Genomic DNA, 14,644 nt, shown 5'->3' on the forward strand with positions numbered 1-14,644 from the left:
TTCCCACTTTGAAAGGGATTCTAAATGTAAACTGTCTGTGTCCTTCTTTATGTATGAAAAGACTTAATTTTTTGCATCTTTTTTTCGTTTATATTTTTCCTGTCTTTTTTTCCATAAACGTTACTCACAAAGCTTCCATATAAAAGCCATGGTACTAGGTGCTAGGATGAGGAGAAACTTACTCTTATGTTTATTTTGTGCTCATAGCACATGCAATCCACTTTCCAACTGTGAGAGAACATAAGGTAGACATCTTCATTCAAGAGATGGGGCTCAGATGGGCATGGTGTCGTTCGCCTGTAACCCTAACACTGGGAAGGCAGAGGCAGGCAAATCTCTGTGAATTAGAGGACAGCCTGGTCTACAAAGTAAGTCCAGGATAGCTAGGGCTATAAAGAGAAACCTTGTCTCTAATGGGGCAATACCTTTTTGAGGCAATACACTATTTTCTGTTTTCCAATGATGTGGAAATGAAATTTAACTGCATAACTCAGGCTTGAAGTCCAACTGTCTCAGCCTCACTAGTACTAGGCTTACGAACAGATATCACTATAACCAACGCTTGCCTTTAGTTTCTAAGAGTATCCAAAGCATATCTCCCTTCCCCAAAGTACAAAAGTTATAACTATTAGGGGATTTTTTTTTAACTTTTTCATTGGTTGGAGTATCAGTCTCAGAAAAGACCCCTGGGCCCAGAATTTTTTGATCTGTTGCTCTCCTTGTGGAGTTTCTGTCCCCTCCAAGTCTTCCTATCTCCCCCCTTTTTCATAAGATTCCCTGAACTCTGCCTAAAGTTTGTTTCGCTGTGAGTCTCAGCATCTGCTTTGATACCCTGCAGGGTAGAGACTTTCAGAGGCCCTATGTGGTAGGCTCCTGTCCTGTTCCCTGTTTTCTCCCTCTTCCAATGTCCATCCCCTTTGCCTCTCGGCATGAGGATTGCTCATGTTCCCTAGGGTCTTCCTTGTTGTTTAGTTTCTTTGGGAGTATAGATTTTAGTATGTTTTTCCTATATTATATGTCATATATCCACTTACAAGTGAGTATATACCATGTTTGTCTTTCTGCTTCTGGAATACCTCTCAGGATGACTTTTTCTAGTTCCCACCATTTGCCTGCAAATTTCATGATTTCCTGTTTTTAATTTCTGAGTAGTATTCCATTGTGTAAATGTTCCACAATTTCTGTATCCATTCCCCAGTTGAAGGACATCTGGGTTGTTTCCAGGTTCTGGCCATAACGAATAAAGCTGCTATGAACATGGTGGAACAAATGTCCTTGTTGTGTACTTGAGCATATTTTAGATATGCCTAGGAGAGCTATAGCTGGATCTTGAGGACTCACTATTCCTAATTGTTTGAGAAAGCACCAGATTGATTTCCAAGTGGTTGTACAAGTTTATATTCCCACCAGCAGTGGAGGAGGGTTCCCCTTTCCCCACATCCTCTCCAGCATGTATTGTCACTTGAATTTTTGATCTTAGCCATTCTGATGGGTGTAAGGTGAAATCTCAGGGTCGTTTTGATTTACATTTTTCTGATGACTAGGGATATTGAGCATTTAAGTGTTTCTCTGACATTCAGTATTCCTCTTTTGAGAATTCTCTGTTGAGCTCTGTACCCCATTTTTTTTTGGTTTTTTTTTTAATTTTATTTTTCTTTTTAGTTACATTTTGTTAACTCTGTGTTCCAACTGTATCCCGCTTGCCTTTTGTTCAGGAAGCCTTGGTTAAGCTCCTAGCACCACATAAAGGGGGCATCACGGTGCATGCCTGTAATCTAAGCACTCTAGAGGAGGGTTCAGGTAATCAGAAGTTTAGGTTCTCCTTTGGCTCACTAGTGAGTTCAACTCCAATGATGGGATATCCTGAGACCCTATCTGAAGATAATAGTAGTAGCAGTAGCAATAACAGGAGCAGCAGCAGTAGTAGTAGTATATGACTTTAATCCCAGCAGTAGGAAGTAGAGGCTAGTCTGGTCTACATAGCATGTTTCAGTCCAGTCAGAACTACAAGATGAGGCTAAGTCTCAAAACAAAAACAAAAAAAATTACGAAAGGTTGTAAGTACTCAGATGTTTGTTTCTGCCTCCACTTCTCTGTCTTCTGAATCTACCCTTGGTTTCTTACAGAATTTTAATGTGTTTGTTTGTTTGTTTGTTTGTTTGTTTTTTCTTCAGGAGCTCACTATTGTTTACTTCATCTTCATAGAACCCCAGTTCTCAATCTGTGGGTCATGACCCCTTTAGAGGTCCAGTGATGCTTTCATAGCCTAACACTATCAGAAAACACAGATCTTTACATCATGATTCATTACAGTAGCAAAATTACTGTTGTGAAGTAGCAATGAAAATAATTTTACAGTTGGGGTCACCACAAGATGAGGAACTATGTTAAAGAGTCTCAACACTAGGAAGTTAGAGGACCACTGCCTTAAAGTGACCTTTCCTGGTATTTCTGACTCACACATCTGTAACACTTTAGGTTTCTTGGGTGTGTTATATTTCATCCATCCTTTAAATTTTTGCACTCCTTGTGTGTATACTTCTCTGAATTATATCATAGTGTTTGTGCAGTTATTATACTACAGATTTCTCTGTGATTCTTCAAGAAGTGAAAGCAAAGATGAAATATTATAGACATTAATTTTTAGTTAATGAGAATTCTTTGTGTTGTGCATCTTGTAAACACTTTACATGTAACATTTGATATAATCATTACAAGAATTCTGTGAGGTAAACACTTAGGTTTAGACAAATCATATTGTAATTTACTCACTTCTAGAAGCTAAATTCTGGAACCCACCTGCTTAATTACAGAATTATGCCCTCGCCTGAGGCAGTTATTTGATTACTGATGTTTAGAAGGATGAAATCTTCAGCAGAACTAAATCTCCTTTGGGGACATAGGTATTAAGTGATGTACGGGACGATCCTCTAGGAAGTAACAGAGCATCCCCAACTAAATCCTACAGTGAACTCACTGGCAGTCCATTCTCTCAAAGAGCCACAGGATGGGAGGCCATGGTGCGCAACCAAAACAAAGCACGCAGATTTCTCACAACTGTCTCTCAAACAGCTCTTGGATAGAACTTAGAGCCTGCTATTTCAGTGGGGTTGTTGTTGTTTTCAAGAAGGAAGAGACTTCTTACTCATCTTGTATGTATATATCCAGCCCAAACTAGTCACGTTGAAATAAATTAATATTTTTTATGTAATTTACAAATAATCTTGTAAATTCCAAATGACTTGTCTTTGAGTAATTAACTATTATAAACAATTTGAAAGCCAGGTGTGATCGCACATGACTGTTTTCCCAGCATTCTGAGAGGCAGAGGCAGGTGTATCCCTCTTAGTTTGAGGCCAGCCTGCTCTACAAAGTGAGTCCAGGACATCCAAGACTACACAGAGAAGCCTTGTCTCAAAAAGCCCTCCAAAATTGGACATCTTTTAGTTTAGTTATAAGGACATTTTATAACTTAGCAGAAAAATTCAATACAAAATATGACCTACTATGTTCACTTTGATAAGTGTAATTCTTCCTTTGATTTACAGACATATGAGGAAGACCGAAAAAAAAACTCTGAACTTCAGATTCGATGTCAACGTTTGGCCTTAGAGTTAGCAGACACAAAACAGTTGGTTCAGCAAGGTGATTACCGTCAGGAGAACTATGACAAAGTCAAGAGGTAAACTGTTATGGTGGCTATGGTAACTTCCACTTTTAGTATTCACCACAGTCATCTGAATTTGTATTTTCCACACAGTTCTTTTCTCCATTTCCTTCTTCATTGTGTAAAAGTACACAGTTTGGTGAATATTGGTGCTTTTTGGTTTATAGAGAAGTTGCTACCACTCATTAAAATGTAAAAGAAAATAGGAACCCTGTAAAATGCCTTATGTAAATATTTGATAAATGTTATTTGATGAATTTCATGTAATGTCAGTTTGTGTTTAAATTTTTTCAAGTGGCTTTCGGCTGTTCCTTTTCTAATGAAAGGCTTTCACTCTTTGAAAACAACACTCTGTAAGAACATTACAAAGTGTATTGCTGCTGAATAATGGTGTGTGGGAGGGGGGTTCTTCCTTTACCTGGGATGAACTTCTCTATTGTTCTGTATTTAATGAGCTTCTCTATTGTATCTGTTGGTAAATCTCTTTTGTCATATAAGAGTTTTGTCATATAAAATTAACCAAAGGAACAGTGCGAATGTTTTAATGTACTATATCTTTGCAGATACGGTGGACTTGTCTTACTTGATTAATCTGTAGAATTCTTGAAGTGTAGTAGTCAGTCAATGAATATTATCATGTTGTACATGTATAAAGATTTAGCAAGGGGAATCCAAGATGGCTATGCCAAGAGGACACTGTGTCTGACGTGAAGAATTGCAGTGACTACACAGTGACTAACAGACCAAACTCTGGGCCCTAAAACACCAGTGATTGTGTTTTCCAGGTGAAAGGAAACCCCACAATGTGGGAAGCAATCAGGTCTGTTCTCACCTCACCCAGCTAAATTCTTGAAGAGTTCCTAGGTCCCAGCAGGCGCTCCATCATGAGCCCAGAGCCACATGCCTACGTGCTCTGATCACCATCCCAGACTGAACTGTGGGCTCCAGAACACAAGAGACTGGGTTTTCCAGGCAAAAGAAAACCCCATGGTAAAGTAAGCAATCAGGACCTCAAGTTATCCAGACAATCCCTGGCAAAGGTCCCAGGCTCCTGCAGGTGCTCAGCCTCCAGCCCAGAGACCTGCCTGCATGCCCAACTCACCGTCCCCGACAGAACTGTGGGTCCCAGGGCACTAGAGACTGAATTTCCCTCTCTGGAGGAAACCCCACAGGTGAGGGAAACAACAGGTCTGACCTCATGGCCCTCAGCCTAACCCTTGTCCTGCCTCACTCTTAAAAGTTCTCTGGAAAAGTTCCCAGGTTCCAGCAGGTACCCAATAGCCAATGTGAAGGCACTCACCTGCACCTGCATGCTCTACTCACCATCCCAGACTGAACTGTGGACCCCAAAACACCACAGACTTCCTGTTGGTGGGGAAATATCTGGACCTACTTCAGGACACCTAGCTAATCCTGGGAAATATTCCTGGGCTCCTGCAGGCTCCAGGCTCTCACCTCCTTCCACACGCCTGAGTGCTGGACTCACCTGCCACTGATTACCACTTGGGTACTGGGGCACAGAGCTCCATCCTCAGACCTACAGAAGCCTGGAATCCAGGGCTCATTTCCTAGACATTGCTCCAAGGTGCAACCTGTCTCCATAGCTAAACTGACCATACCACAGGGCTCCCTGGTTCTTCAAGAGGGTTGTGCCCAGCAAAGACAGTGTAAGAGCAGCAGCAGCAGCAGCTCACTAAATTCAGAGCAAGAAACCCAGTGGCAGGGCAACTGTCTTCAGGACTTCTGCTGGTGAGAGGAGAGCCCCTTTGACTACCAATGACCACAATTACCACTCTTATCCATACACCTGAAGTGAGCTGTGGCAATTCCTGAGAAGCACAGGTCATTTGGTGACCATACCCGAAAGACTAAGGAGGCTTCCTTCAAGAACAACCATCTACCTGTCAAGGGGATTATTCCACCCCAGGATTCCAGTAGGCAACAGAAACTAACAGCCAACACCTGAGACAGCCAGATGGGTAGAGACCAGCATAAAAGTTCAACCAACAAAAGCCAAACCAATACGGCATCTCCAGAACCCAGTTGTCCAGGAGCAAGTAGCCCTGGACACCCTATCATATGTGAAATTCAAGAAGATGACCTACAACTATGCTTATGAACAGGATTTTGGAGGAAACAAAAAAATGTGTAAAGAAATAGAGGAAGATAAAGTCACACAGTATGGCCATCCGTAAAGAAATACAGGAAGATGCAGTCAAACAGTTTGTGGTCTGTAGAGAGGAAATAATTAAATTACTGAAAGAAATAGAAGAAACAGAGGAATGTTCAAACCAACAGGTGAAGGAAAAACACAGAGAGGTGAAGGAAATTGACAAAATGGTTCAAGATCTGAAGATAGAATTGGAAAAATTAAAACAATAACGGAGGAAATCATGGAGAGGAAGTACTTAGGGAAGAAAACAGGAAATGTAGAGGTAAGCAAAACCAACAGTCCACAAGAGATGGAAGAAAGAATCTCAGGTTTGGAAGATACAATGGAAGAAATCGATGTGTCCATCAAAGAAAATGTTAAATCCAAAAAATTCCTGACACAAAGCATCCAAAAAACCCAAGACAACATGAAAAGACAAAACCTAAGAATAATAGGAATAGAGGAAAGAGAAGATTTCCATCTCCAAGGCCCAGAAAATATTTTCAACAAAATCATAGTAGAATATTTCCCCAATTTAAAGGAGAGGACTATAAGCATACAAGAGGCCTACAGACACCTAATATATTAGACCACAAAAGAAAATCCTCCCACCACATACTAATCAAAACAGTAAGTATACAGAACAAAGAAAAAATAGTAAAAGCTGCAAGGGGAAAAGGCCAAGTAACATATCATGGCAAACCCATTAGAATCACACCTGACTTCTCAACAGAGACTATGGAAGCCAGAAGGGCCTAGACGGATATCATGCAGACCCTGAGAGAACACAGATGTCAGCCCAGGCTACTATACCCAGCAAAACTCTCACTCATCACAGATGGAGAAAACAAGATATTTAACAACAAAAAAAGCCGGAGGGGGGGCGCCAACATGGCGGCACTGGGAGAACACCGTGTCTGAGAAGCGGGACAACACACTCGGTGCAGGGACCAGGAGACTGAACTCTGGGCCCTAAAACAACAGCGATCGATCGTGTTTCCTAGGTGAGGGGAGGCTCCCACGGAGTGGGAATCGATCGGGTCCACTCTCGGCTGCCCAGCCAGAACCTGGAAGAGAACCTGGCTAATGCGGGCTTTGGGTCTCCAAGCTGGTGCCGCAAGCCTGCTTGCCCTGATCACTTTCCCAGGCTGATTGGTGGGCACAAGGGTGCCTGAGGCTGAGAGTCCCAGTTGCAAAAAATCCCCACGGGGAAGCAAAGTTGCCAGACTGGTCACCGGTCACCCAGTCTTTCCCTGGAAGGTCTCTCAGATCGCAGGTACCCGCCGCCATCACAATTGAGCTCCCGCCGTGCACGGAATACAGCTGCTCAGCTGCATGCCCAGCTCAAAATCCCTACTCCCTCTTCGGAGGAGGCAGGAGGCGTCCAGCAGAATCTGCCACAGACCACATTGTCTGTACCCCAACCCGAGATCGGGGCTGAGAAAACCCAATCCTTTCGGGCACTCCCCCAAACGCCGCCATAACCCTGCCACAGCTGAGCAGAAGGATAAAGAGGTGCACAGCGGCTTCACAGAGCCGGAACTCCAGTGCTGCCGGCCGCTCCTAGCAAACAAACTACAGCTTGGGATCTGGGACTGTGGTCATTCTACCCGTCCTGAGATTATCCTGGGTCCAGCGCAATAAGGTCTAGCAGCAAGTTCTATCACCGGCGCTCCCCCCCGACCCCTGGCAGAGAAACGCCAGCTCAGGGCTCAGGATCCGACTGAGAAGCCCCAACCCCTGCTGGCACTCCCCTGAGAGCACCTCCATAAACTTGCCTTAGCAGAGGGGAAGGTCAGAGGGGAAGGACAGAGAGGCAGCCTGCCAAGGACACAGCACCCTCTCTCCAGCTCAACCAGCGGCCCCTAGCAGAGAAACTCAAGCTCTGGATCTGAGGACACTCAACCTTACCCGGTACTCTCTTGGGAACAGCAAACATAGATTCTACCGCTAGGCTGCTTCTGGCAGAGAGATCTGGGCCCGGGATCTGGGATTGAGTACACTCATCCAAACTCTTTCCCGTGCCACCCAGGGACCAGTCAACATAACCCCTCCTGGCAGAGGGAAAGGACAAAGAGGCAGCACACAGGAAAGGTGGACACCGAGTCCCATGGCCACAGTGTCACAGAGCTGACTGTTAGCCTACTCGTGCACTTCCGAAGCAGGACCAAAACAGAGAGTAGTGAGCAAGGGGAACCCCTGTTCATTCCAACTGGTCCTACAAGAGAGAGAGTGAGCCTTCTAGGGAGAGATTGCCCCAGACCCAGGGCCTCTCCACAGAAGCAACCAGACGAGATCCCTGCCACCCACACCTCTAGTGTGGGCATCATAGGGATTCTTGGGATAGCGACCCCAACATTGGAGCCTCTGCCTTGCGGGTCCACCAGGGTAATCCAGGCAAACAATCCCTGGATCTCAGTCAGAGCTGCGTAATAGTGGCTTGCAGGCCACTGCAATAGTCAGAGAATCCTCGCATGCACACTGCGCCCGCTAAAAGTGCACGCGAATAGCGCCAGCGTCACATTCCTTACTTAGGCAAAACTGAAAACACAGTGCACACTCCCAAAGCAGTGAACCTCCCTCATCTTCCTGAAAAAACAGTCTAGAAAACAGAGAGGATCATAGCCCAAACTACAATCTCGAGGAACAACCAGTGAGGATTATAAATAACCAGATGGCTAGAGGCAGACATAAGAACACTCCCAACAAAAATCAGGACATAATGACCTCACCAGCAACCCCACAAAAAAAAATGGACACTTCAATTCACTAGATATACAAGAAAGCGACCTCAAAACTATGTTTGTCCAGCTATTAGAGGCCCATAAAGATGAAATGAACAAAGCCCTCAGAGAAATAACCAAAGAAATTGAGACTAACCAAGAGGAAACAAATCATGCTCTCAGAGAAATGACCACGAAAATTGAGGCAAACAGAGAAGAAATGCACAAAGCTCTCAAAGAAATGTCCACACAAATGAAGGCAAATGAAAAAGAAATAAACAAAGCTCTCATAGAAATACAGGCAATTATACCCAAAGAAGTAGAGGCACAATTAGTGATACATAGAGAGGAAACGGACAAAAAAATAGAAGCTATCATTGAAAAGCAGGAGTCCACATTCAAACAGATGAAGGAAATGGTGCAAGACATGAAAACAGAATTAGAATCGATAAAGAAAACACAAATAGAGAAAAACCAGGAGCTGGAGAACATAGAGAAAAGATCAGGAACTACAAAGGTAAGCATCACCAACAGAATACAAGAGATGGAAGAAAGAATCTCAGGAGCCGAAGATACACTTGCGGAAATTGACACGTCTCTCAAAGAAAAAATAAAATTAGAAAATTTCCAAACACAAAACATCCAAGAAATCAAGGACACCATGAAAAGACAAAACCTAAGAATAATAGGAGTAGAAGAAAAAGAAGACATCAGGCTCAAAGGTCTGGAAAATATTTTCAAGAAAATTATAGAAGAAAACTTTCCCAACTTAAAGAAGGAGATGGCCATAAACATACAAGAGGCTTACAGAACATCAAGTAGACTAGACCAGAAAAGAAATTCTTCACGTCACATCATAGTCAAAACACTGAACCTACAAAACAAAGAAAAAATTCTAAAAGCAAGAAGGGAAAAAGGCCAAGTAATATATGAAGGTAGGCCTATCAGAATCACACCAGATTTCTCAACAGAAACTATGAAAGCCAGAAGGGCCTGGACAGAAATCATACAGTCCTTAAGGGACCACAGATTCCAACCCAGACTACTATACCCAGCAAAACTTTCAATCAACATAGACGGAGAATTCAAGATATTCCAAGACAAAACCAAATTTAAACAATATCTACATAGTAACCCAGCTCTACAGAAGCTACTAGAAGGGAAACTCCAAACCAAAGAAAACAACTACATCGAAGGAAACAGAGGAAATAGATAACTACACAACAAAAAACCCAAAAGAAGACAAGCAATGAAACTCAGTGACACCACCAACACCACATCTAAAGTAAGTAACAATTGTTGGTCACTAGTTTCTATCAACATCAACAGACTCAACTCCCCAATTAAAAGACACAGACTAACAGAATGGTTGCGGAAACAGGATCCATCATTCTATTGCATCCAAGAAACACACCTATGCAACAAAGATAAACACTACCTCAGAGTAAAGGGTTGGAAAAATGTCTTTCAAGCAAATGGTCCCAGAAAACAAGCGGGAGTAGCCATCCTAATATCTAATAAAATAGACTTTCAACCCAAGTTAATCAAAAAAGATAAGGATGGCCACTATATTCTCATCAAAGGAAAAATCCACCAAGAGGACATCACAATTTTGAATATCTATGCCCCAAATACAAGAGCACCTACATTCGTAAATGAAACAATATTAAAGCTTAAATCACACAATGGTCCTAAAACCCTAATAGTGGGAGACTTCAACACTCCACTCTCACCAAGGGACAGATCAACTAGACTGAAAACAAATAGGGAAATAAAAACACTCACAGAGACCCTAAATCAAATGGACCTAATAGACGTCTACAGATCTTTTCATCCAAACTCAAAAGAGTATACCTTCTTTTCAGCACCGCATAGAACCTTCTCCAAAATAGACCATATAGTTGGTCATAAAGCAAGCCTCAACAGATACAAAAAGATTGAAATAATCCCTTGTATTCTCTCTGACCACCATGGACTTAAGCTGGACCTCAACAACAACAGAAATAACAAACAGCTACACACACATGGAAACTGAACAACTTGTTACTCAACGACAGCTGGGTTAAGGAAGAAATAAAGAAAGAAATTAAAGACTTCCTAGAATTCAATGAAAATGAAGGCACAACATACCCAAATTTATGGGACACATTGAAAGCACTGCTCAGGGGAAAATTTATAGCACTAAGTGCCTGCAAGAAGAAATTCGTAACATCACATACAAACAACTTAATGGCCCAACTGAAAACCCTAGAAAAAAAAGAAGCAGATACACCCAATAGGAGCAGAAGGCTGGAAATAATCAAACTCAGGGCTGAAATCAATCAATTAGAAAAAAATAAAACTATTCAAAGAATCAATGAAACAAAAAGCTGGTTCTTTGAGAAAATCAACAAGATAGACAAACCCTTAGCCAAACTAACTAAAAAGCAGAGAGAATCTAACCAAATCAACAAAATCAGAGATGAAAAGGGTGACATAACTACAAACACAGAGGAAATTCAAACAATCATTAGGTCATACTACAAAAGCCTATATGCCACAAAATTTGAAAACCTAAATGAAATGGACAATTTTCTTGATAGATTCCATCTTCCAACATTAAGTCAAGATCAGGTAGAAAGACTGAACAGCCCTATATCCCCCAAGGAAATTGAAGCAGTCATTCACAGTCTCCCCTCCAAAAAAAGCCCTGGGCCAGATGGTTTCAGCGCGGAATTCTACCAGACCTTGAAAGGAGTGCTCACACCAGTTCTCCTCGAACTATTCCACAAAATAGAAACAGAAGGTACATTACCAAACTCATTCTATGAAGCAACAGTCACCCTGATACCTAAACCACACAAAGACCCAACAAAAAAGAGAACTTCAGACCTATCTCTCTTATGAACATTAACGCAAAAATACTTAATAAAATACTTGCAAACCGAATCCAAGAACACATCAAAGAAGATATCATCCACCACGACCAAGTAGGCTTCATCCCAGGCATGCAAGGGTGGTTCAACATACGGAAATCCATCAATGTAATCCACCACATAAACAAACTGAAGGAGAAAAACCACATGATCATCTCCTTAGATGCTGAAAAAGCATTTGACAAAGTCCAACACCCATTCATGTTTAAAGTCTTGGAGAGATCAGGAATACAAGGCACATATCTAAACATACTAAAGGCAATATACAGCAAGCCTATAGCCAACATCAAACTCAATGGAGAGAAACTTAAATCAATCCCACTGAAATCAGGGACAAGACAAGGCTGCCCACTCTCTCCATATCTCTTCAACATAGTACTTGAAGTCCTAGCCAGAGCAATAAGACAATTAAAGGAGATCAAGGGGATACAAATCGGAAAGGAAGAGGTCAAAGTGTCACTATTCGCAGATGATATGATAGTATATATGAGCGACCCCAAAAATTCAACCAGAGAACTCCTCCAGCTGATAAACACCTTCAGCAAAGTGGCAGGATACAAAATCAACTCAAAAAAATCAGAAGCCCTCCTGTATACCAAAGACAAAAGGGCCGAGAAAGAAATTAGGGAAACAACACCCTTCACAATAGCCACTAATAACATAAAGTATCTTGGGGTGACACTAACCAAGCAAGTGAAAGACCTGTTTGAGAAAAACTTCACGTCTCTGAAGAAAGAAATTGAAGAAGATCTCAGAAGATGGAAAGATCTCCCGTGCTCATGGATTGGTAGGATTAACATTGTGAAAATGGCCATCCTGCCAAAAGCAATCTACAGATTCAATGCAATTCCCATCAAAATACCAACTCAATTCTTTACAGACCTTGAAAAAAAGATTCTCAGCTTCATATGGAGAAACAAAAAACCCAGAATCTCCAAAACAATCCTGTACAACAACAGATCATCTGGAGGTATCTCTATCCCTGATCTCAAGTTGTACTACAGAGCAATAGTAATAAAAACTGCATGGTATTGGCATAAAAACAGAAAGGAGGATCAATGGAACCACATAGAAGACCCAGAAATAAACCCACACACCTATGAATACTCGATTTTTGACAAAGAAGCCAAAACCATTCAATGGAAAAAAAGACAGCATCTTCAACAAATGGTGCTGGTCCAACTGGATGTCCACATGCAGAAAAATGAAAATAGATCTATATTCATCACCCTGCACAAAACTAAAGTCCAAATGGATCAAAGACCTCAACATAAAACTAGATACTCTAAATCTGTTAGAAGAAAAAGTGGGGAACAGCCTAGAACTCATTGGCACAGGAGACAACTTCCTGAACAGAACACCAACAGCACAGGCTCTAAGAGCAACAATCAATAAATGGGACCTCATGAAACTGAAAAGCTTCTGTAAAGCAAAGGACACTGTCATCAAAACAAAACGCCTGCCTACAGATTGGGAAAGAATCTTCACTAACCCTTTATCGGACAAAGGACTAATATTGAGTATATACAAAGAACTAAAGAAGCTGAAAAGCAGCAAACCAAGTAATCCAATTAAAAAATGGGGAACAGAGCTAAACAGAGAATTCTCGACAGAGGAATATTGAATGGCAGAGAAACACTTAAAGAAATGCTCATCCTCATTAGCCATCAGGGAAATGCAAATCAAAACGACCCTGAGATATCACCTTACACCCATCAGAATGGCCAAAATGAAAAACTCAAGGGACAACACATTCTGGAGAGGTTGTGGAGAAAGGGGAACCCTCCTCCACTGCTGGTGGGAATGTAAACTGATACAACCACTCTGGAAATCTATCTGGCGCTTTCTAAGACAATTAGGAGTAGTGCTTCCTCAAGACCCAGCTATACCACTGCTAGGTATATACCCAAACTTTGCTCAAGTACACAAAAGGGATATTTGCTCAACCATGTTTATAGCAGCATTATTTGTAATAGCCAGAACCTGGAAACAACCCAGATGTCCATCAACGGAGGAATGGGTACAGAAATTGTGGTATTTTTACACAATGGAATACTACTCAGCAATCAAAAAGGAGGAAATCATGAAATTTGCAGGCAAATGGTGGGATCTAGAAAAGATCATCCTGAGTGAAATATCCCAGAAGGAGAAAGACAAACACGGTATATACTCACTTATATAGACCTATAAGATATGATAAACATAATGAAATCTACACACCTAAAAAAGATAATCAAGAGAGCGGACATGGGGTAAGATTATCAATCCTCGTTTAGAAAGACAGATGGGATGTGCATTGAACATATGACAGGAGTCTACTGAGCGCATTTGAAATACTCTAACGAGCAGTGTTTTCAAAACAAAGACTCATGACCAAACGTTTGGCAGACTACAGGGAATCATAAGAAAGAAGGGGAGTTAGTCTGATGAGGAAAGGATAGGAGCTCCACAAGGACCAAATATATCTGGGCACAGGGTCTTTTCTGAGACTGACATGCAACCAAGGACCATGTATGAATGTCACCTAGAACCTCTACTCAGATGTAGTCTGTGGTAGCTCAGTAACCAATTGGTTTCCCATAGTGAGGGGAACAAGGACTATTTCTAACAGGAACTCTTTGGCCTCCCCACCCCGCAAGGGAGGAGCAGTCCTGTTAGGCCACAGAGGAGAGCTTTGCAGCCAGTCCTGAAGATACCTGATAAAACAGGATCAGATGAATGGGGAGGAGGTCCTCCCTATTAGTGGACTTGGCAAGGGGCACGGTGGAGATGAGGGAGGGAGGGACTGGGAGGGAATGAGGGATCGGGACACAGCTGGGATACAGAGTTAATAAAATGTAACTGATAAGAAAAAAATAAAATTCAAAAAAAATAAAGACTTAAATTAAATTTCTACTAAAGGAAAAAAAAATCAACAAAACCATGAGCAAAAAAAAAAAAAAAAAAAGATATTTAACAACAAAAACAAATTTAAACAATACCTAATCACAAATCCAGTGTAATAGAGATACTAGAAGGAAAAATACAACCCAAAAAAGCTAACTACATTCAGGAAAACACAGGAAATAAATAACCTCACTACAGCAAAACTAAAAGTAGCCAAGCACAGAAATACATTACCACAACCAACATCAAAGGATATAACAGTCACTGGTCATTAATCTCTCTCAACATCATTGGACTCGAC

General features: G+C 41.7%; 1 protein-coding gene across 2 annotated transcripts in view; it reads left to right on the forward strand.

The window, feature by feature from the left end:
* Pibf1 (progesterone immunomodulatory binding factor 1) overlaps positions 1 to 14,644 on the forward strand; it is a 181,991-nt gene that overhangs the window by 31,743 nt on the left and 135,604 nt on the right. For both annotated transcript variants that reach the window (XM_055609558.1, XM_055609557.1), the window contains exon 6: positions 3,549 to 3,682. In XM_055609558.1, the coding sequence (XP_055465533.1) occupies positions 3,549 to 3,682 (134 nt within the window). The remainder of the gene's footprint in view (positions 1 to 3,548; positions 3,683 to 14,644) is intronic.

Source organism: Psammomys obesus, unplaced genomic scaffold (assembly GCF_907164565.1).
Source record: "Psammomys obesus unplaced genomic scaffold, mPsaObe1.curated_primary_1811, whole genome shotgun sequence".
Lineage (NCBI taxonomy): Eukaryota > Metazoa > Chordata > Mammalia > Rodentia > Muridae > Psammomys > Psammomys obesus.